A 24428-nucleotide genomic window follows, 5' to 3' on the forward strand; every position below is an offset into this window, starting at 1 on the left:
AGTAGGCATCAATACGACGTGCTATTGTTCGCATGAGGTGAATGAATCCTTACAGAGGTCAACAACCTGTTTAGACTTAGTCCAGCCAATATTCTAGGATTGCTTAACACCAGAGAATGCAGACTATACAATTGTATTGGACAATACGGGCTGAGAGGTTGGAATGCTGGGTGCCAAACTGAAAAACTAAAATGGTTTCCACAAACCTATAGTTTCCCATCTCCCGCACCAAGTCCCACGGCTCGGGTTCGCTGAGGAAGGACAACCAGGCCTTCACCTAATCCACAAGGCGGAGCCCGAATGGCCCCACCGTCTCCCCACTCGCCCCAAGTCCCGCCCCTCGTCGGGTCAAGTCTAGTCAGTGACCTCCAAACTACATCTCCCAGAAGGCCGTGCGAGTACACCGGCCCGCCACCGGAAGTTGGGAAAGGCTGCATCCGGCTCCAGGAAAAGTGAGTCTGGTTTTCCCGGGCTTTCGGACGTATGCCGGTTTCCGCTTCTACTGTGGTGACTTTTGGGTTAGTAGCAGCAGCGGCGAGTTAGGCGACCCCGAGTCCCCTGTGTGGGGCGCGGCCAGTTCTCCCGGCTCCTTTCCTCGCCGCGCTGCCCGGCCCGAGTCGGCGGCGCAGGCGCGGAGAGCGCGCGGGGCCCGGGCCGCTAGGTCTCCCGGCGCAGGAGATCCTGCTGCGGCCCAGGCTTTGAGATGGGGAAGCGCCACCTTGCATGTGATTTCGCCTTGAAAGAAGGAATCTCACAGTGGTGGCTAGAGAATAACCCCAGGCATCCGACCGTGCAGGGGTGGTGCTTAAATGGTTAAACGGCCCGCAGGCGTCCCCAGGGAGCGGAATTCGACAAGTTAGGGTCAGCGACGTCAGTGGCCTCAGAATGGTTGGTCTTGCCGTGTCCCACTGGAGCCATGGAGTCTTGGGCAAGCCTTGGGCGCCGTGTTCCACCTCAGCAAAAGTGGCTGTTGGTTTCGTTAAAATATAAGTCCCGCTAAACCTAAACTGCTTTTAAATGACGCCGCCGAATAGCTCGTGCACTTCTTGAAAAGCCAGGGCCCAGCTCTGTCTGCCTTGAAATCCTTGTGTTCTGCAGCGAGCCGTGAAAGAGGGAATCCGAGGGAGCCAGTGCTCAGCCTGTGTGCTGGGCCATGGTACTCTCCCAGATGGCTTTTCTGCAGAGAAAACTGGAGGGGAGAGTGCACCCCTTCCGCCAGAGAATACTGGATGCCTAGACACTGTATTCTGGACACTAGAATACTGTGTGCGCCGGTGGTGGTGGGTGGCATGACGCTGGGTTTTTGAAGACCGGTTTTGCAGTCTCATGGGGTAGCTTGTGGGGAAGTTGAGGAAATAACTATGACCTCAGGACAAGTTAATGGGAAATAGGACTTGGAAGGGAGACCATACAGCAGTGTGTACTTCAGTGCTTCAAAGAAAACCCCAACAGTTGTAACTCAGCATTTTAGAATGTTTATATGAAAGGCCTAAGGAAGTAAATTCGACAGTAAATCAAAAGATGTTTCTAAGAAATTGTTTTATGATGTAGAGATATTTGGGGAGATTAATAGACAGTTGAAACATCTTCACCAAAAAAAAAAAAATGTTCAATTTGTGCTCAGCCATATGCGTTCTGTTATTTGGCAGCATTTATTAAGAGTTTTGTTGCAGTTATTTCCTTTTATTTTCACTGAGACATCAGAGTTACAAACCGCACCAAGTTAATGATTTAAAAACTTTCTGATTCAAGGGCAACAAAGTGAGCAAAAGAGCTGTGTGCAATAATAGATACAAAGATCTATGGTCATCTGATTTGTGACAAGAGTAATACTGCAATACAGTGGGACAAAGGTAATTTTAAGAATAGTGCTGAGTCATATGGATTACTCATTAGGATAAGAAAAATCTTGACCTCTACCCCGTACAGTGAGCAAAAAATTAATCCCAGATGGACTGCAGAATTAGCTGTTCAAGGTAAAGCAATAAATTGTGTCCATGTGAAGCTTTGAAAGCATTTGAGTAATTAACTGTCCATTCATAATTTCCCTGAGGGCAAGGAAATTCGGTGAGCTATACTTGGTACCACAGAATCAGAGAACACTGCTTGTTGATCGGCTGAAAGCCTCAGTCTTTACTCCCATCTGCTTTAACCCCTTTCCCTCATGTCTCGACTCCATAATAAAGTCCCTCCTGGTTGACCTCAAATACTCACTTCCCTTTATGATAGGCTGCTTAGCTCTACCTCCTAAGATACAGCCCCCACATCTGCATTACCAAAGCCTTTTTTACATTGTGTATATAAATTTATTACCAAAGCCCTTTATGCATTACTTTATATATCTTCATGAGTATCTGTGAGTATATAAACTGGGTAACATTTATAATTCTCACCTGATAACAGTTTTGTTGTTATCCCTGTATGCTGTGATGACAATTGACTACTAATTCTTTACATATATAGTGTTTTGTAAACTATTACTATAACCACATCAACATTCAGATAATGTTCATACATTGATAGAAAAAGCAATTGCTAGTGAAATTTACTTTTCCTGTGTTCCTTTTTATAGGGAAGAAATGTCTTTTGTCAAAGGAACCCCAAAGAAAGAAATGATTGCCCAGTTTCACTGTTCAGCAGCGGAAGGAGATATAGCCAAGTTAACAGGAATACTCAGTCATTCGCCATCTCTTCTCAATGAAACATCTGAAAATGGCTGGACTGCTTTAATGTATGCTGCAAGGAATGGGCATCCAGATGTTGTCCAGTTTCTGCTTGAGAAAGGGTAAACATTTTGGGCTCTACCACCAAAGAGGGCCTGTAGTTTAATTTCTCTGTTGCATATTTCCTTTGAAATGTTTCTTGTAGCTATATTTATGTCACTCGGCTTGTAAATAACTCACTGACAAGTTCGTTGTTTAAAACATACCATAATTTCTAACTAAAAACTTTTTAACTTCTTAAATTCAGAAATTAACCCTTTACACTTATTAGCAAGGGAAATTGATGAATGGTTTAATGTTTTTCTCTCAAATCTAAAATGTAAGTCCCACTATGACTACAAGGACTGCTAGAATTTTGGTATATTCTTAAGCCACATAAAATCTGCTTTGGGGCCAGTGTTGTGGCATAGTGAGTAGAGCCACTGCCTGTGACACCAGCATCCCCTAGGGGCACTGGTTTAAGTCCTGGCTGCTCTGCTTCTGATCCAGTTCCCTGCTGATGGCCTGAGGAAAGCAGTGGACGATGGCCCTAGTTCTTGGGCCCCTGTATGCATGGGCTTCTGACTCCTGCCTTTAGCCTAACCCAGCCCCAGCCATAGCAGCAATCTGGGGAGTAAGCCAGCTGATGGAAGATTTTTCCTTCCCTCTCTCTCTGTAACTCTGCCTTTCAAATAAATAAATAAATCTTGGGAAAAAAATACTGGTTTTTTTATTTTTCTAAGTAATCATCCAAAAATTTTTAAAATGCACTGTCTTTACCTTTCATCATATATAATCATAATAAAGTAGTTCTTTTAACCTTACAGTAGTGAACTATGAGCCAACCAAAATTGAAAAAGTCGAAGTAATCATTAAATGATAACGTTTTTCTGGGAATATTTTATTGAAGTAAATATAGGAGAAAATATTTACTTTCTGTTTTGTTTTTCCTCCAAAATTTTCCCTTCCATCTGTAGGTGTGACAGATCAGTTGTCAATAAATCAAGGCAGACTGCACTGGATATTGCTGTGTTCTGGGGTTATAAGCATATAGCTAACTTACTTGCTATAGCTAAAGGTGGGAAGAAGCCTTGGTTCCTAACCAATGAAGTGGAAGAATGTGAAAATTATTTTAGCAGGACACTACTGGACCGGAAAAGTGAAAAAAGAAATAATTCTGACTGGCTACTAGCTAAAGAAAGCCATCCAGCCACAGTTTATATCCTTTTTTCAGATTTAAATCCCTTGGTTACTCTAGGTGGCAATAAAGAAAGTTCTGAACAACCAGAAGTCAGGCTTTGTCAGCTGAGCTATGCAGATATAAAGGACTATTTGGCTCAACCTGAGAAGATCACCTTGATTTTCCTTGGAGTAGAACTTGAGATGAAAAAACAGTTACTTAATTATGCTGAGGAAGTCCCAAGAGAGGAGGAAGATGGATTAGTTGCCTGGTTTGCGCTAGGTATAGATCCTACTGCTGCTGAAGAATTTAAACAAAGACATGAAAATTGTTATTTTCTTCACCCTCCAATGCCAGCTCTTCTGCAATTGAAAGAAAAAGAAGCTGGTAAGAAATGGACATGGTTTACTTCTAGTGGTGATAATTGGTTTTCAGAGCTGAGTTGTAGCTGTGTATGTCTGTAGTTTCCAGAAGGCACACATTTTCCAATAAGCAGTGAAATTTGAGTGTCTTCAGTTAGGAACTTCCTGAGGTTCCCCCCCTAGGGCTGTTCCTTGTCGAGTAGAGCTGTTTTAGTCGTCTGAGATTTGTTCCATCAGTATGAATCCTAATACATGCAGTTTTGTGTGATCCTATATACTGCCATACACTGAACCCAGAAGAAAAGACCTTGACTTGTCTTATTTTCTATTGATGGAACATTTTATGCATAGTTAAAAATTAGAGTTTATTCTAAACACCATTTAAATATTGTGACATAAACTGTGTTTGGAAACTCGTCACTTTTGCTGCTTTGTAGGACATGAATTGCAGGTAGGTAAGTAATCAAGTGTGAAAGTCAAGAGTCTTACTGAGAGGGGATTCAGTATTCCAATAACCGAGATTAGAGGTAGCAGTGGCTTTGACTAGAATAGTAGCAGTAGAGATGGAGAGAAATGGAACGTTGAGTTACTCTGGAGGTAGAAGTGATAGGGCTTGGTCTGTAGTGACAGAGCAATGATGGAAACTTGGATTAAGGCATGAATTAAGATACTAATAGTGGAGATAGGAAAAAGGCAGGTACATTCAAGAGATACTTCAGAGATAAAATGAGTAATACTTGCTTTTGGATTGGTTATGCAATATAAAATAGTGAAGGAAAAGATCAAGTTGACTGCTAGGCGTGAGATGTTAGTAACTTAGTGATAGTGATACCACTTCTTGATAATTTGCAGTGCTAAAGTAGAACAAGGGAGGCAGGACAGACGTGGAGTATAAAATCAAGAGTTAACATTAGAGGGAGGGCCAGTGTGGGTTAAGGCAATGTCATCATGTGTCCCAACTGCAAAAGATGGCCCATTTGCTTGAACCTCTGCCACCCATATGGGACACCTGGATGGAGTTCCAGGCTCCTGGCTTTGGCCTGGCCCAGGCCCAGCCACTGTAGCCATTAGGGAGTAAACCAGCAGATTGAAGATATCTCTGTTTTTCTCTGTAACTCTGCCTTTCAATTAAATAAATCTTTGGGATAAAAAAGTTTACTCTGGCACACTATAAAATATATATTTATTTTTGTTTACTTGAAAGGTACAGTGATAGAGACAGATGATCTTCCATCCACTGATTGACTTCCCATGCCCACAACAGTGAGTTCAGCCAGCGCAAAGCCAGAATCCAGGAGTTCCATCGGGGTCTCCCACACAGGTAGCAGTGGTCCAAGCACTAGAGCCATCATCTGCTACCTCCCAGGATGTATTAGAAGGAAACTAGGTGGGAAGCAAAGCAACCAGAATTCAAACTAGCACTCTGAAATGGGATGTGGTCATTCCAAGCAGCATCTTAACCCATTCTGCCCCAGTTCCTACATCTGGGTATGTTAAGTTTTGGAGGAGAATATTAAAAAGCTGGAACTCAGGAGAAGTCAACTAAAGTTATATAGCAGCCATCAACACAAAAGTAGTATTTAAATTCCAATAAATGCACTGGCATTGTGGTGTAGTGGGTTGTTGAGCTGTGGCCTAAAATGCCAGCATCCCACATGCGCGCCAGTTTGTATCCTGGATGCTCCACTTCTAGTCCAGCTCCCTACTAATTCTCCTGGGAAAGCAGCAAGATGGCTCAAGTGCATGGCAACCTGCCACCCATGTGAGAGACCAGGAAGAAGCTCTTGACTCCTAGCTTCGTCCTGATTCAGTCCTGGCCATTGCAGTCCTTTGGGGAATGAACCAGCAGATGAAAGATGAGTCTGTCTCTGTTTCTCTCTGTAACTCTGCTTTTCACATAAATCTTTATAGGGAAAAAAAAAACTACTGAGATTATTTATTAAATGGAATATAAGAGCCTCAGAATCAGACTTGAATTATTTGAAATTTCAAGGTCAGATGCAAGAAAAGGAGCTGTCAAAGGAAATGCAGACAGTGTACCCATAAGATAGAAGGAAACAGAGCAGTGTTTTCAATGAGGGAGAAGTCAGGTGCTGTTGAGAACTTGAGTAAGGTGAACATAGATCGACATTGTTTTAGGATCTTTGATTCTGGTAACGTGAAGCTGTTGGTGAATTTGACAAGAGGAACGTCAGTGGAGTGGAAGGAACAAAGTCATATGGTATGAAGGCTCAGTAGGAGATCATGAAGAGGGACACTTGTGAATTCCACCTTCCTTTGGATGACATGTTAGGCCCTTCCAGAGACTGTTTAGCACCATCTCCCCGAAGTCTGCTGGGGTATGTTTTATTCCCCACATCTGTGGAGAAAATGCCAAACATTTTTTCCTTTGGGCGTATATGTAAAATTTTAAGATCAAAATGATCCTATAAATGAGCTAGGTTCTTACCTTTTTTTCCTCTTGTAAGGAAACCAAAACCTTTAACTTGGTTGCTCTGTAACCTTACATAGTTATTTTACTTCTCTGTTTTCCTTTAACTTCTGTTTCCTCTTCCAAAAAATAAGGGTAATAATAGTATCTACCTTCCTCATAGGTTGCTCTAAATATTAAATAAAGTTCTTTGCATGGTACTTGTCACTTAGTACTTACAAAGTATACTTACTTATTACTCAGTGAATGACAGCTTTTCTTATTGTGGCGATCCTGTATTATACGTGTACCCTAGTGTAAATCACATATTATAGGGTAATACAGAAATGGGAGACCAGGAGGAAGCACCTGGCTCCTGGCTTCAGATTGGTGCAGCACCAGCCGTAGCAGCCATTTGGGGGGTGAACCAACAGAAGGAAGACCTTTCTCTCTGTCTCTCTCTCATTGTCTAACTCTGCCTGTCAAAAAAAAAAAAAAAAAGTAATGCAGAAGGCAGATGTTTAATGTTACATATAGTTCAATGAATCTCGGTATTATTATTGTTTTTATTTATTCATTTTTCTCAGTTTAAATATAGTTATTATTATTTTATTTCAGAAGTTCATAGACCAAGTAACATATATTACAGCAAATTTGTCAAGCATTTGAAATACAGCATTTTCTAGTCTAATGTTGTCAATTGTAAGATTTCTAGTCAGGACATAATAATTTTTTTAAGTACTAGAATAAATGCTGTAGGCAGAATTATATCTTCCAAGATTTATTCTATTAAGCACTTTTTGTTCATTAACACACTTAACTTTGAATGTTTTAAATGAAGGGTGTTTTATACCATATACATCCAGTAGAAAACAGGGTATGTTCCACAGTGGCAGGAACCAGCAGTGGCTTGTCAAACCATAAGAAGAGTGGAGAAAAGTTCCTACAATTTCCCATTAACATCTAGTTTAGCATCCAGGTGTGAGCTGGGAACTGCTTTTGTGATATATTTTTATAAAAATTACTATTTATAAAATCACTGTACACTAGAATCATGTACAAGGGTACTTCAAGAATGTTCATGGAAAGACGGAATGAAAAGTTTATTTTGGTACAAAAAAAATTGAGAGCCACATTTATAGAAGGGTTTTCAAAAGCTTTACAGAAATGCATATTATGGAAAAACTATACATAGATTTTAATTTTTTAGACCAAAATAAGATTATCTTTCATTTTATCTTTCCAGAAACATTTTTAAGTATTCCCCTGTACTCAAAATTTTAAAATCATGATCACATATGTGAGAGAAGGATTTTAGTATATGTATCTTGTATAACAGTTATATTTTTTAGCATTCAAGTTAGATCTGATTTTCATTTGTCATCTGAAAAATTAAATGTCTTTAAAGAAAAATAATGGGGGTTGACGCTGTGGCACAACAGGTTAAAGCCCTGGCCTGCAGTGCTGGCATCCCATATGGGCGCCAGTTCAAGTCCTGGCTGCTCAGCTTCCTATCCAGCTCCCCAGTAATGCACCTGGGAAAGCAGCAAAGGAGAGCCAAAGTCCTTGGGCCTCTACACCCACGTGGGAGACCTGGAAGAAGCTCCTGACTTCAGGTCAGCTCCACTTCAGCCATTGCAGCCATTTGGGAACTGAACCAGCAGATGGAATACCTCTCTCTCTCTCTCTCTCTCTCTCTCTCTCTCTGTAACTCTGTCTTTCAGATAAATAAAACAAATCTTAAAATAAAAATAATGTCATAAAAATATAAATTAAAACCCTTGATAATAGCTATTCAGAAAACAGTGGGTATCTGTTTTGTACTTTGAGAGCATGTTACCTGTACATTTTTTTATGTGGCACAGAATTAAAATTTGCCATGCTTCTTTTAAAGGGGTTGTAGCTCAAGCGAGATCTGTCCTTGCCTGGCACAGTCGATACAAGTTCTGCCCAACCTGTGGAAGTGCAACTAAAATTGAAGAAGGTGGCTATAAGAGAGTATGCTTAAAAGAAGGCTGTCCTAGTCTCCGTGGTGTTCATAATACGTCTTATCCGAGAGTTGGTAAGCCTTTTCTTTTCATGAACTGTTAGCCACCTAGAATGTCTGATGGTGAATCAGACATTCTGGAAAGACAAGTCTGTGAGATGCTAACAAATTTGCCTTTTTATTAAAAGCACATTTCATTTAACCATTTAGATTGCTGATATTAGAGTATTATATACTTTCATGATTTTTAACTAAAAATGGATTGTGTATAATTAACCATTGATTGACTTTGGATTACTCAGTATGAATTTGATATCTTGAGATACATGATTTCAAAAGCCCTCAAATCTGGCTCCCCTTAGTGGAGAAGTAAAAGAGCCTCAACAATCTAGAGCCTTTTTGAGTATCAGCAAAGCAGGACCGCCAGGAGCTAGCTTCAGGCTGCCTGGACCCACTCACCATCTCCTGATTGCTGCTTTGAGTATGCTGTCGAGTTGGAAATCCAGTAAGGCAGCCTGTGAAAACTGTGTGAATAAAGGATAAGTGGACTTAGCAACACCTGAGGAGGTCTCAGAGCAGTAGAGTGGGTGGCCTAGTGACTTCTGGTTTTGTTGCTCCAAGACCTTTATATTTACATCCTTTAGTAATGTGATCTAGGGCAGGGAATTCTCTGGATTAGTCACTTCTAGAGACATAAACTGTTATTGCAGTTTTATGTTTTTTTAGGGAGGAAAGGAATAACATTATGTTCTTTGAATTGTATCTACAAATCACATTGAATCTGTTAAAAACTAGTTAAAAATTAAAATAGAAAAGAAACCTAATCATAGAGTCACACTAACTTTTTTGAAAATATTTTAAGGGTTGGGATGGAAATTAGAGGAAAATTCATTGTATTTACTGAAGTAAAATTTCAGTTTTCCACTGTCCATGTATTACCTATTTAAACTTTACTCTCATAAAAATAAGAGGAAGTGAGCATTTAACCTAATGGCTAAGATGTCCATGTCCCACATCAGAGTACCAGAGTTAGATTCCTGGCTCCAACTCCAAATTCCAGCTTCCTCCCAATGTAGACTAGGAGAGGAAGCAGCAGTGGCTCAAGTGATTGGGTTCCTGCTACTCATGTTGGAAATCTGGAATGTATTCCAGGCTCCTGGCTGTAGCCAGCATTCTCACGCATTTGGGAAGTAAACCAAAGGATGGGAGCAAACATACACATGCTCACTCTTTCTGTGTGTCTCTCTGTCTTTGTCTCTCTCTCTTTCCCTCTTGAGTAAATGTAAGTATTTAAAAAAATATACTTAACATACCATAAGTAAGTACAGAATAAGTGTTGCCATTGAATTTGAGGGAAATGTGGTGGGCATTGTGGCACATCAGGTTAAGCAGCCACTTGGGATACATGCATCCCATATCTGAATGCCAGGTTGAGTCGTGGCACCTCTACTTCCTATTGAGCATTCTTGCTAATGCATTCTGGGAAGTCCCAGCACCTCAGCATTCCTACTAATGCATCCTGGGAAGCAGCAGATGATGGCTCAGTTGCTTTCTTCCCATGTTGGAGACTCAGGTGCAGTTCTATGCTCCTGCTTCTGGCTGGCCCAGCCCTGGCTGTTGCCAGCTTTTGGGGAGTGAATCAGTGAATTGAAGATAGCTCTTTTTCTTTCTCAATCTCTCCCTCTCCTGTCTTCTCCCCTTCTCTCCCCTCCCCTCCCCTCCTCTCCCTGTGTGAGTGTGTGTCTCTCTGCCTTTCCAATAGATGTACATAAGTTTTTGAAAACTACAAAACATTGAGCAAAAGGAGCAGATGTGTAGCCTAGCAGTTAAGCCACTTGTTAGGATGCCTGCATCATATATCAGAGTGCCTGATTCAGTTCCCACCTTTGACTCCCAGTTCCATCTTCCTGCTAATGCAGACCCTTGGAGGCACTGATGATGACTCAAGTAATTAAGTTCCTGCCACCCACATGGGAGAGCTCGATTGAGTTCCTGGATTGGCCTCCAACTCTGGTAGACATTTGGGAAGTGAACCAGTAGATGAGAGCATGAATAATTTTAGTTTTTGTTTTTTTTTTTTTTTTTTTTTTATTTTAAGACAAAATTGAGGAAAGGAGGGCAACAGTGGTCATCCCATTAGCTTGCTGACAGCATTCCATGCAATTTCCCTGAGATACAATGTCATCAACTCTATCAGGGCAGAAAGAAACACTCTGTTATAACCAGACATGAGTCTCATTCCTGCAGGAGCTATAGCTTTATGTTCTCCTACCAGACAGTGCCTTTGTGCAATGAGTCTGAGTTATTTTTTCCTGTCACTCCTGAATCAGGTGTATTTTTTCATCCACAGATCCAGTAGTAATCATGCAAGTTATTCATCCAGATGGGACCAAATGCCTTTTAGGCAGGCAGAAAAGATTTCCCCCAGGCATGTTTACTTGCCTTGCTGGATTTATTGAACCTGGTAAGTCTTTTCCTCATAATTTTTATAATAACATTCATTTAACTTAAATATTCCAGATAAAAATGTTAGGTGGTATTTGAGAAATAATCTCAGATAAATTATCATATAATAAAACTGGTAGGTGTCTCTCCTAGCAGTTCAGATGCTGGTTATGATATCTGCACTCCATATCACAGTGCCCAGGTTCAAGTCCTTGCTCAGCTCCTTGTTCTGGCTTCCTGGTGTGGACACCCTGGGAGGCAGCAGGTGATGGCTTAAATGTTGGATCTCTGCTGCCACATGGGAGACCCCAATTGAGTTTCCAGCTACTGTAGTTTCCAACTACAGCCTGGCCCAGCCCCAGCCATTGGAGGCACTGGGGAAGTGAACCAGTGGGTGGTGGTTCTCTGTCTCTGCTTCTCATATAAATTAAATAAATAAATAAAAATTTTAAAAATAATATTGCATTAAGATATTTTAAACATGATATAACTAATGATTTAACTTAAACATAATGTGATTTTCATATTTTTACTGCTGAAGTCATTTTTTGTTTTATTAAGCATTCAGTATTTGCAGTTTTATGTATCTCTCTTGGCCAAGGTATCTAGGTAGTGTGTAACTCACTGCCTTCTGGACTGGACTGGACTGTCACCTTTGCAGGGAGGCCTGATCTGATTGCCCCAAATATGTCAATTAGCTCTTTGTACTCTATGTTCACAACCCCTTTCACCTTGCCTGACTTTGTGCTATAGCACTCATTACCATCTTACGTGGAATGTATGTATGTGTTTATCAATATCTTCATTATCTTCTCTTAGTAGAGAAGTGAGTCCCATGAGAGGAGGGACGTTGCTTTATTCATCGTCGTATCTCAACAGTTCAGAGTAGATGCCCCTCAGGTAGTAGGAGTCCAATAAATAATTGTGGAATACATGAATGAATCTATCTAATTAATAAATGTTTAATCTCACCTTCTAGTATTAATCCTGATCTAGAAGCTTTAGGTGTATTAAATCAGATCCTCATACAGCTTTATGAAACATACTACTACAGAGATTTCACTGATGGGAGAACTGAGGTACAGGGACTAAGTAACCAAGGATCACGTTCTGCTGATGGACGTTTAGTTTATTTCAAGGCTTTTTACTGTTACCAGCAGCATTGCAGTGACTATCCGACTTCTCACGCACATGTGCCGAGTGCTCTAGGACATGTACACTGAGAGGGTTTGCTTGAGCGCATGCTGTGAGCACCTTTACCTTTCCTTGCTGTTGCCAGGTTGCTCTCTGAAGCATCTCTGCCAGCTCACACTGCCACCAGCAGTAGATGAAATATTTTTCAGACTTTGTAACTCATCATTCTGAAGACTAAGAATTAGTATTTCATTGTGGTTTTTATTTCCGTTTCCCTCCTGATGGTACATCTTTTAGAAATATTTATTAGGCACCCAGTTTGCCTTTCCTCTGAATTTTAGGTGTCTACATTCTTTAATATTTATATATGATTCTTATTATTTATATTATTTTTGTTTTGTTTATCCTTTTTTCTTATTGATTATAGGAGTTTTTAAATATATATTATGTGCTATAATTTTTGTTAATTGTGGTCTTGCAAATATGCTACTGTGTGACTTGTCTATACAAGGGGTCTTCAGAAAGTTCATGAACAAAGAACTTGGGTCCCTGCTGCCCACAGGGGAGATCTTGATGGAGTTCTGGGCTGTGGGCTTTGGCCTGGCCTAGCCGTAGATGTTGTAGTCATTTGTAGAGTGAACCAGCATATGGAAGATCTTTCTTTGTGTTTCTCTCTCTCCCCCCGTCTCTTTCTCTCCCTTTCTGTCTCTGCCTTTCAAATAAAATGAAAAATAAAAGTTCATTGAAAGTGCATATTATGAAAAAAATGCATGTATTTCAAAAACTTTTGCAACAAATAATTATTTTTAGTTTGATTTTCCATTAGCTTTTTGATGTACACATCTATTTTCTTTTGATGAATACAGGTTGGTAATCTCTGTGTAGAAAATTTATCAGTCAATTGGAAATGGAAAATTTTGTTTTGAATACTATATTAAGCAGAGTATTTCTAAACAAAAATGTATGTTTTACTTAAAATTATTACCTCTATTTTGATTTCAATTCCAACAAGTAGAAATAGAAGGAACATTTGTAGGTGTTTAAAGGGATAGATTTTTGCCCAGCCTGATTTAACTTTTTACAATGTATAATGTATCAAAACATGTCATTAAAAGCATATTGTGGGGGCTGGCGCTGTGGCTCACTTGGTTAATCCTCCGCCTGCGGCGCCAGCATCCCATATGGGTGCCAGGTTCTATTCCCGGTTGCTTCTCTTCCAGTCCAGATCTCTGCTGTGGAGGATGGCCCAGGTACTTAGGCCCCTGCACCTGTATGGGAGACCAGGGGGAAGCACCTGGCTTCTGGCTTCGGATTGGCATAGTTCCAGCCATAGTGGCCATTTTGGGGGTGAAGCAACGGAAGGAAGATCTTTCTGTCTCTCTCTCTCACTGTCTAACTCTATCTGTCAAAAAAAACACAAAAACAAGTCATATTTGCATACACCACTTTATCACTGCTGAGAAAATTGTCCTCTAGAGGAAAAGAGTTGCTTTGGAAGAAAAAGTATTGTTTCATGTTTTGTGGTTTTTAAACTTTTAAAGACCTGAAAAGAGTTAGGTACAATAGTTACTTGACAGCATAATAAAAAAGAGTTTCCATATTGTAATGGGGAAAAAACTAACTATTTGTAAAAATCATGTTCTGATAATTTATAACTATTTAGTGATAAATAAGAAATATACAAAGTATTTGCATAGCATTTAGACAATAGCAAAAGTTGGATACTGGTAGGTCTTAAAATTATTATTTTAAATATAACTGACAAATTTGAACCTTTATGAAATGAAACGTTTCTTGTTGGCATTTTGATACTCTAGATGTGGTCATGTACTGAAAAAATGTATATTTTCCTCCATTCCAGTCTAGTCTTTAGATTTCTGCTTCCTGATACTTTGAATTGGGTTTCTGTCCAAACTGATTTCCAAATGTTTGAACCATTCGGAGCACAAAATGTCCAGGGCATGTTCATCAACAACTTGTTCTTTTGCCCCATTTGATTAGGGGAGACAATAGAAGATGCTGTTCGGAGAGAGGTGGAAGAGGAAAGTGGAGTCAAAGTTGGCCATGTTCAGTATGTCTCTTGTCAGCCATGGCCAATGCCCTCCTCCTTAATGATTGGTTGCTTAGCTGTGGCAGTGTCTACAGAAATTAAAGTTGACAAGAATGAAATAGAGGATGCCCGCTGGTTCACTAGAGAACAGGTAGAGTTCAATTTAATTTCCTTCTGCTATTGATTGTTCCCTGACTGTATTGGTTTCTGCATGCAGCAAGGATTTTCAGCAAGTTGAATGAATGGCTGCAGCCCTCTCATTATGCAGGAATTACAATATAATTGGTAATTCCATATAGGAAGAGTATGTATTCAGCAGTGTGTCCTATATTAACTCATTCTGTGAAATTCATCCAGCAATAATGCATTGCAAATCGCAGAGGCCATTCCTTCAAATCAATGGTAACACCTTTCAGTGGACTTAAAATGGATAAATAATAGTTCAAAAATAAGAACTTTATCTTATGCTCAGCCCCAAAAGGCAGAAATTAAGTTATTGTTTCAGAATTTTTTAAAAGGGAGCCTGTCCTAAAACTGGACTTCACTTTGAAATTAAGGGTAAAGCATATATTTTACTTTTACATGACCTCATTTTCATAAGTGAATATGCCTTTCTGGGACATTGTAAAAACTGAAGCACTAACTCAGTGAAATAATTAAAAATACTGTACTAAATAGAAATCCTAATGCATTTTATTATGGTGTATTTTAGGTTGTGGATGTTCTGACCAAAGGGAAGCAGCAGGCATTCTTTGTGCCGCCAAGCCGAGCTATTGCACATCAGTTAATCAAGCACTGGATTGGAATGAACCCCAGTCTGTAAACCAGAAAACCGTGTTTTGAGTGTTAGCTGGTACTTAAAACCTCACATTCATCAAATGAAATTAGAAATAATGCTCTTCAAAGTGTCATAACAAAAGAGATCATGCGGGGTTTTTCCAAACGTTTTTAAAGTGTACTTTCCATCCTAATGACAGAATTCATAATTTTATCATTTTTTTTCTTTTAAAATCATGGTCAGGTTCTTTTAAGTCTGGGGTTAGCCTTCTCTGAACTTTTTTTTTTTTGGTTGTACTTCACAATTTCATCTCATGTATTCCTAATAAGAGATACCACGTAGTAAAGAAATAACATTCTAGAAATATCAATCAATCTAAATTCCAGTTCCTCTTACAAGAATTAGACTGATCATTGAAGTTCTTCATTAGAGAAACAAGACAAAATAAGTTTAATGAATTTTGAACTTGTATTCATTTCTAGTCTTTTCATTACCATGCAGTTCCCTTAAGTTTTTAATGTCTGATTTTTGCTTATTTTCCCATTGCAGTCCTTCTAACCCTTTCCTCCTGGATTCCTTTGTTCTACCAATGGTACTATTAATGTGTGCCCTCCGGGCAGGGGCCAGGCATAATAGGTCAAGCCACCGCTTGCAGCACCGAATCCCATATGGGGTCCAGTTCTGGTCCTGGCTGCTCCACTTCCCATGCAGCTCCCTGCTAATGTGCATGGGAAAGCAGCGGAAGATGGCCCAAGTACATGGTCCACTGCTTCCACATAGGAGACCCAGATGAAGCTCCTGGCTTCTGGCTTGGGCATGGCCCAGCTTTGGCCATTGCAGCCATTTGGGGAGTGAACCAGCAGATGGAAGATTTCTCTCTCTCTCTCTGCCTGTAACTCTGCCTTTCAAATAAATAAGTCTTAAAAAAAAAAAAAAAAGTATGGCCACTAGCTTAATATAATCAGTGTTTTTCTGTTTTAACAATGAATGCAAAAAAAAAAAAAAAAAAACAATGAATGCTGCTAGTACTCCCTATCATGCCCTCATGGAAGGAGAGCTTGAGTGACAGCTGACCATTGTGTCTATTTTGTGATGACAGCTGTATCTGTGTTAGCAAAAAATTGTATCCTCTTTACCAACAACATGAATAATACAACATATCAGTCTGGTATTATTTCAACACATTCTAACAAGGCTTAATAAAATATATTTTAGGGCCGGCACCGCGGCTCACTAGACTAATCCTCCACCTGCGGTGCCGGCACCCTGAGTTCTAGTCCCGGTTGGGGTGCCAGATTCTGTCCCCATTGCTCCTCTTCCAGTCCAGCTCTCTGCTGTGGCCCGGGAAGGCAGTGGAGGATGGTCCAAGTGCTTGGGCCCTGTACCCCATGGGAGACCAGGAGAAGCACCTGGCTCCTGGCTTCGGATCGGCGCAGCATGCCGGCCGTAGTGGCCATTTGGGGGTGAACCAACGGAAGGAATACCTTTCTCTCTGTCTCTCTCACTGTCTAACTCTGCCTGTAAAAATAAATAAATAAAATAAAATATATTTTATAATTGAGTCAGGAAGATTCTAAAGAAAGTGTCTGACAGTAGTTCACAATTTTGCAGCATGGAAACATTTTATAAGGCTGTTTTGAAATTGTTTTAAAAGGTAGCTTATAAATGTACAAATTTATATGAATTGGCACTTTACTGTTATGTGTTGTGACTTGAAGAGACCTTTAAAATAATATATGTAATTTCATGTCCTTATTTTATAGATAGGAAAAGGAAATCCAGAAAGATGAATTTAATTAATTAATGAAAGTTACAACTAATTAAATACAACAATCTGTATTGTATAACCTAGGGCAGGATTCTCCGTATGTTATGAAATAGAAGCTATTACTAAAAATATATTTTGAAAAAAATTAAGGGATGACAAGAATAAATTTAACTTACCAGATATTGTTAATATACTATATTTAAAATTTGTTTAACTTAAATAACTTTAAAATTTTTATTTTACTAATGAAAATGGCTTTATTAGTAATTAAGGATTATTGATATCAGGAATTTAAAAAAATTAAGACTTACACAGGAAATTTAGATAGGAAATCAAATTCAAATTATAGAAATGTATGGAAAATTATGTACCTTGATTATTACTATGATTTGAAGTTCAGCTATATTCCAAATGTACTTTTGATACTTGCAGGTTCTAAGATTACATTTTAAAATTCTAGATTTCCATAATGTTAGGATAGAAAAGTATAACATATCAACAGATATAGTTATAAATTCAGTTTTGGATGTTTAATCCCATACTCAGGGAAAATCAATATGTAAGTATATTATTGTTTTAATAATTATTCTTAAATTTCTAACCTCTGCGAGGTGAATAACTACATGTAAATAGGAAGAATAGCCAATTCAAAATTGGTAGAGAGATGTAAGTACCATGAATGTATTCTAATGGAAATGAATGTAACAGTGCATTAAAACATTTATTGATTTTGTTTGTGTGTTGTGTATTTTTTAATGTTTTTATAAGTTTCCTTTTACAAATAGATGAGACCAAATTCCAATCATTATCCCCTATTTAGAACTAATCATGTAAAAAATGAGACCTTTATAAAGTTTACTTAATTTGAAGACTTCAAACTTTTATTAGAATTGTAAATTTTTTAGTTTGCATTCAAATGCATGCACACATATTTATATATATGTATATATAGTCAATAATTTTTTAGCTTCTGATTTAGTTATATATTTAGTATAATGTGTATTTTTATATTTTTGTAGTATAATGTGTACTCTTGTAATATTGCCAGTAGTTGCTTTTTTAGAAATTTTTACGTGTTACTGTTCATGAAGAATAGAGACCCACATATTTTATTTAGTGAAAAATTAGTGAGTCTTTCAAGTTAGAGATCTGAATGAAGATAGAAGGAATGGAGCAACAGAGAATGAGACTGTGAGGTAGAAGGAGAAAGCGTAAGTTTTTTGAAAAGCCAAATAAACTGGATTGAGTCTCACAACAAATAACTGTAGACTGACAGCTGCTCCTGGAGCTGTGGTGCTCATTCATACACAGCAAAATGTCAGGTGCAAGTATTCTGCAAAACATATCTATTAATTATTTAAAATAGAATCTCCACAGTGCACTGAGAATTAGTTCCTAGGTTCTGAGTAGAGAGTGTGCATGTGCATGGTAATGGGGTGCTGAGTAGATTTTATGTATTTGCTGAGCTTAAAGAGAGAAGATTCCTGTAGTAGGAAAACATACATGTTTCCATACAGGACAGAGAAAACTAGAGGTAGGTGTATTTTGAGGAAGCAGGGGTAGTAATGTGGCCAAGTCTCAGTAGAACAGTGGACACCAGACACTAGGAAGGGACAGGGAAAAGGGGGTAGAAGGAAGTCAAATAATGGGTACCAAAATACAGGTAGGTAGGAGAATTGAATAGCTCCTACAGCATAGTAAGATGCATATCATTTGCAACAATTTATTATATATTGTATAAAGAACCAACAGAAAGAAAGGATAACTAAGGAAATGGGATCAGTTCATGTGGCACACATGGGTTGGATTACCACACTGTACTCCAAAAAATGTACAAGTACTGTGTTTCAGTTTTTAAAAAGTAGTATAATGCAGTTTTTAAAAAAGGGCTCATTGGGGGCTAAGTGGAGGAGAATTGCTTATACCACACCTTGTCCAGGACACTCAGGGTAGAATTCAAAACAGCTTCTAAAATGGGCAGTGCGGTTCGTTCTCAGGACAGATTTTCAGATAATTCAGCCTATTGACTCAAAGTAGAAATGATCAGAAGAAATGTCACTCAAGTAGTAAAGATGGTATGGTAGAAATGAGAAATCAATAGCCTGAATTCTTTTATTTGTGGAAGAATACATTTCAGCTAGAGCACTTGGGCATGTGAATTGGGCTAACAGGCTAATTCCCCATTCTGTTCTTAGAAGATTCACACAGATTTGTATCCTTGGTGAAAGTAGCACTTTCAACTTCCCTTTATTTTTTGCAGAATACTACAGTTCTCTCATCCTTAAGCAGACAAAGCCACAGCACCAAACCATGAATATTTGGACTTCTCTCAACTCCCATTCTAATAAGTGTCCTGCAGAGTAGTGGGGGCCACTGTGGAATGTTAAAACAGATTTTAAGTTAAAAAACTCTGCTAAATAGAAATTTCTTCTTTCTAACTGGATGTCTAAGACAAATTGCAACATGAATGAAAAATTATCCTGGCTGGCCATTCCTGGGCTCCTGGGAACTATGCCAGACCAACTCCTTGCCTTGTCCCTGATGGATTAAGAACACTTATAACCACTAAACTTGTGATATGCTTTCATTTTTAGTAATGAGGACGTTCCACCAAGAAGTAGAAGTTGAAAACAGTTCTCTTTCCTATTTAAGAACAGAGAAAATGAACAAGTGATCTGGTCTGAAGTTTGTTTTTGTTTGGTTTTTATCCTGCCTGTATTTCTATGGCTTGAAACTAGTCTATTGGAGCGGTTCTGAAACCTTAGAAATAGTTATTTCCTTTCTCAGAGGTAGTGGGATGAAGTAAACTATCAGTGGGAGTAAAAACGATTTAAAATGCCATTCATCTGTTTTTTTACCTTTTTAATTTTTTTTTTTTTTTTTTGCAGGTTTTACCTGTGTTTGTAGAACAAATTTGAATACTCATTCAGACTTGGGGGAAAAAAACAAAAAAGATGTCCCAGTGATGCGTGCAAATCCAAACCCCAGGGACCTGTCCATCATCCCCTTTGCATCCTAGTGAGCACTTTGGTAGTTGGAAAGCCAGTAGGACCCTTGTGTACTTGGATGACAGAAGAAAATGCACATTAATGTGCATGGACCTCAACATCCTCATACCTAGAGAGGTATCTAAAAATTATGACCGAGAATTATCCTTAATTATAAGGATACTTCCAGAACTTTGTGGGAAAATAGAATTATAAGGTCTTTTATGTTTAGGGGCAGTTTTCTGATGCAACAATTGAGATTGCTGCTTGTTACACCAGCATATTGTATCTGAGTGCCTGGTCCCAGTCCCAGCCCCACTTCTGATACAGCTTCCTGCTGACACACACCTGGGGAAGGCAGTGGAATATGGCTAAAGTACTGGGGTCCTGCCACCTATATGACAGACCCAGAGGGAGTTCCTGGTTCCTGGCTTTGGCCTGGCTTGGCCCTTGTTGCGGATTTTTGGGGAGTAAACCAGCAGATGGAAGATTCATCCTCTCTGTCTCTGTCTCTGTCTCTCTCCCTTTCAAATAAAATGAAAATAAGTAAACAAAAATTTTAAAAAAGAATTTTATTTTGGTACAAAAGCATTTTAAACCCAGGCATAGATTTTGTTCATGATAAGTATTTTGAAACTTTCTGAAGACCCCTTGTGTTGTGTATAAATTGCTAGGCTTGTCATACCAATCCATTTTTTTAGTTGCAAGCCTCTTGATACAACTTCATGTAATAAACACTTTTCAGTGTATGATGGTGGTTAAACCTACCACATAAATCACTTTGTTTTGCTATAAGCAATGAAAATAGTGTGTACATTCTCCTTGTTTCCTTCAAGTTTAGATTTCTGGATGTTGTGAGTTATTTTTGTCTGTTCTTGTCAATGATTTCTTTTTTCCTTTTCTAGTTTTGGTTTCTTCAATTATTTTATTTCCAAAGTGTGATTATCATGTAATACTTGTACATTTTTATGGGGTACAGTATAATAATTGAGCCCATGTGCCCAGAGTAAACCAACCAAACTGGAAACTAGCCTTTCCATTTCCTTGTCTTTTGCTTATTTCTGGAGTTTCTATTCCGGGTCTTTGTGAACTATCATCACCCCACTGTGCTATGGAACATTAGAATTTTTTACTTCTATTTTCCTGTGTTTTGATACTCCTTATCCAACCTTCCTTATTGCTAACCCCAACTCTTTCTTCCCCCCACCATGCCCAACCTCTAGTAATCACTGTTCTAAGCTCAGTTAACTATGTATTGTTAAACTTCTACATATGAGAGAGAATGTATGTCTTTCTGTGTCTGGTTTATTTTATTTGATCTCAAAATTCCATTTTTTTTACTGCAAATGTCAGAGTTCCTTTCTTTTTTTCTGGATGAATAATAGCATACTGTATATATATATATACCACATTTTCTTCATGCATTCATCCATTGATGGAAATCTAGGTTGATTCCAGATTTTTGGCTGCTACTGACTAGTGCTGCAATGAACATGAAAATGTGCATATCTCTTTCATATACTGATTCCATTTCCTTTGGATTTATATCCAGAAATGAGATAGCTGGATCATATGGTAGATGTATTTTTAGTTGTTTGAGAAATCTCCATCCTGTACTTTGTAATGGCTGTATTAATTTGCATTCTCACCAACAGTGTTTAAGAGTTCCCTTTTTGGGACCAATGCTGTGGCATAGTAGGTGAAGCCACAGCTTATGGCACTGGCATCATCCTATATGGGCTCTTGTTCGAGTCCTGGCTGCTCTGCCTCCTATCCAGCTCCCTGCTAATGTGCCTGGGAAAGCAGTGGAAGATGGCTCAAGTGCTTGAGTTCCTGCCACCCATTTGGGAACCCCCAGTAGAAGCTCCTGACTCCGGCTTCCGATCAGCCCACCTCCTGCTAATGTAGCCATTTGGGGAGTGTACCAGCAGATAGAAGATCTGAAAAAAAAAAATTCCCTTTTCGGCTGGCGCCGTGGCTTAACAGGCTAATCCTCCGCCTTGCGGCGCCGGCACACCAGGTTCTAGTCCCGGTTGGGGCGCTGGATTCTATCCCAGTTGCCCCTCTTTCAGGCCAGCTCTCTGCTGTGGCCCAGGAAGGCAGTGGAGGATGGCCCAAGTGCTTGGGCCCTGCACCCGCATCGGAGACCAGGAGAAGTACCTGGCTCCTGGCTTCGGATCAGCACTGTGTGCCGGCCGCAGCAGCCATTGGAGGGTGAACCAACGGCAAAAAGGAAGACCTTTCTCTCTGTCTCTCTCACTGTCCACTCTGCCTGTCAAAAAAAAAAAAAAAATTCCCTTTTCGGCTGGCGCCGTGGCTTAACAGGCTAATCCTCCGCCTTGCGGCGCCGGCACACCAGGTTCTAGTCCCGGTTGGGGCGCTGGATTCTATCCCAGTTGCCCCTCTTTCAGGCCAGCTCTCTGCTGTGGCCCAGGAAGGCAGTGGAGGATGGCCCAAGTGCTTGGGCCCTGCACCCGCATCGGAGACCAGGAGAAGTACCTGGCTCCTGGCTTCGGATCAGCACTGTGTGCCGGCCGCAGCAGCCATTGGAGGGTGAACCAACGGCAAAAAGGAAGACCTTTCTCTCTGTCTCTCTCACTGTCCACTCTGCCTGTCAAAAAAAAAAAAAAAATTCCCTTTTCGGCTGGCGCCGTGGCTTAACAGGCTAATCCTCCGCCTTGCGGCGCCGGCACACCAGGTTCTAGTCCCGGTTGGGGCGCTGGATTCTATCCCAGTTGCCCCTCTTTCAGGCCAGCTCTCTGCTGTGGCCCAGGAAGGCAGTGGAGGATGGCCCAAGTGCTTGGGCCCTGCACCCGCATCGGAGACCAGGAGAAGTACCTGGCTCCTGGCTTCGGATCAGCACTGTGTGCCGGCCGCAGCAGCCATTGGAGGGTGAACCAACGGCAAAAAGGAAGACCTTTCTCTCTGTCTCTCTCACTGTCCACTCTGCCTGTCAAAAAAAAAAAAAAAATTCCCTTTTCTCCACATCCTAACCAGCATTTTTTTTTTTTTGTCTTTTTGATAATAGCCATTCTAACTGAAGTAAAATGACATCTGATTGTGGTTTTGATTTACCTGAAGCCTGGTGGTATTGAGCATTTTCTCATGTTATTTGTCATGTATGTAAAATATGTAACATACATTTTGTCATGTATGTAAAATATGTTATTCGTATTTCTTCCTTAGACAAATGTCTATTCAGATCTTTTGTCTATTTCTTAACTGGATTGTTTGCATTTCTGCTACTGTTTTTTAGTTCCTTGTGTATTCTGAATTTTAATCCTTTGTTAGGTGCGTAGTTTGCAAATATTTTTCCCATTATGTCAGTCAGCTGCTCACTCTGTTGATTGCTTCTTTTGCTGCGCAGAAACTTCTTATAAGCTTTATTTAATCTCATTTATCTATATATGCTTTTTGTTGCCTGTGCTTCTGGGGTTTTATCCAAAAAACCCCTGCCTATGCCTCTGTCTTGAAGTGTTTCCTCTATATTTTCTTCTAGAAATTTCATAGTTTCGGGTCTTATATTTAGGTTTTTGATCCATTTTTACTTATTTTTTATGTAAGGTTATGGGTAGAGATCAATCTTCTAAATATAGATAGGTATCCAGTTTTCCATGCACCATTTATTGAAGAGATTATCCTTTCTTTAGTATGAATTTTTGGAAGTTTTGTCAAAAATCAGTTGGCTGTAGATGTGTGGATTAATTTCTGGGATCTTTATTCTGTTAAATTGTGTCTACTCTATGCCAGTCCCATGCTGTTTTGGTTGCAATAACTCTGTAATATGGCTTTAAATCTGGGTGTTGTGATGCCTCTGGCTTTTTTCTTTTCAATCAAGATTACTTTCGCTATTTTGTGCTTCTAGATGAATTATAGAATTAGTTTTTCTAGCTCTGTGAAGAATGTTATCAGTATTCTGAAGGAGGTTGCATTGAATCTAAATCACTTTGGGTAGTAGGGACATTTATATTATTTCTTCCCATTCATGAACAGGGAAGTTACTTCCATTTTTTGCATGTCTTTAATTTCTTTCATCAGTGACCATGTCCTTGGTTAAATTTATTTCAAGGTTTTTATAATTTATTTATTTGTGTGCATATTTGCCATTGTGAATGGGGTTGCTCTTATAATTTCTTTCTCAACAAGTTCATGATTGATGTCTGAAAATGCTTCTGATATTCATGTGTTATTTGTATCCTACAACATTACAACATTCACTTAGCAGTTCTATTAGTTCTTCGTGGAGTCTGTGGGTTTCTCTGTATGTAGAATCATGTGATCTGAAAACTGGGATAATTTGACTTCCCCCTTTGTGTGCATTTGCTTTCTTTCTCATGCCTAAATGGCCCTGGCTAAAACTCCCAGAACTGTTTGTGTAAGAGTGGTGAGAGTGGGCGTCCTTGTTTGGTTCTAGACCTTCTGGGTAATGTTTTCAGCTTTTCCTCATCTGATTTGCTGTTGGCTGTCATAGATAGCCTTTATTATGTGAAAGGTCTGTTTCTTTTATACATCACTTCATTGGTAATGACACACACTGTCTGAAAGTAAAATGATGGAAAATGATAGTCAATGCAAATGGAAACCAAAAATGTGCAGGAGTAGCTATGCTTCTGTCAGATAGAACA

General features: G+C 39.4%; 1 protein-coding gene across 3 annotated transcripts; it reads left to right on the forward strand.

Moving 5' to 3' along the window:
- Positions 1 to 385: 385 nt before the first annotated feature.
- NUDT12 (nudix hydrolase 12) lies at positions 386 to 17549 on the forward strand. Of its 3 annotated transcripts, none has more exons than XM_062212323.1 (7): positions 386 to 452; positions 2573 to 2785; positions 3680 to 4269; positions 8549 to 8716; positions 10992 to 11105; positions 14222 to 14421; positions 14983 to 17549. In XM_062212323.1, the coding sequence occupies exons 2-7, from the start codon at positions 2580 to 2582 to the stop codon at positions 15091 to 15093; spliced, it is 1389 nt and encodes a 462-aa protein (XP_062068307.1). In that variant the 5' UTR covers positions 386 to 452; positions 2573 to 2579; the 3' UTR covers positions 15094 to 17549. The 3 variants fall into 3 exon arrangements, with proteins under 3 accessions (XP_062068307.1, XP_062068306.1, XP_062068308.1); XM_062212322.1 differs by having other exon boundaries at positions 431 to 518; XM_062212324.1 differs by lacking the exon at positions 386 to 452 and adding an exon at positions 1753 to 1853.
- The last annotated feature ends 6879 nt before the right edge of the window (positions 17550 to 24428 follow it).

The sequence above is a fragment of the Lepus europaeus genome, chromosome 15 (assembly GCF_033115175.1).
Source record: "Lepus europaeus isolate LE1 chromosome 15, mLepTim1.pri, whole genome shotgun sequence".
Taxonomy (NCBI): domain Eukaryota; kingdom Metazoa; phylum Chordata; class Mammalia; order Lagomorpha; family Leporidae; genus Lepus; species Lepus europaeus.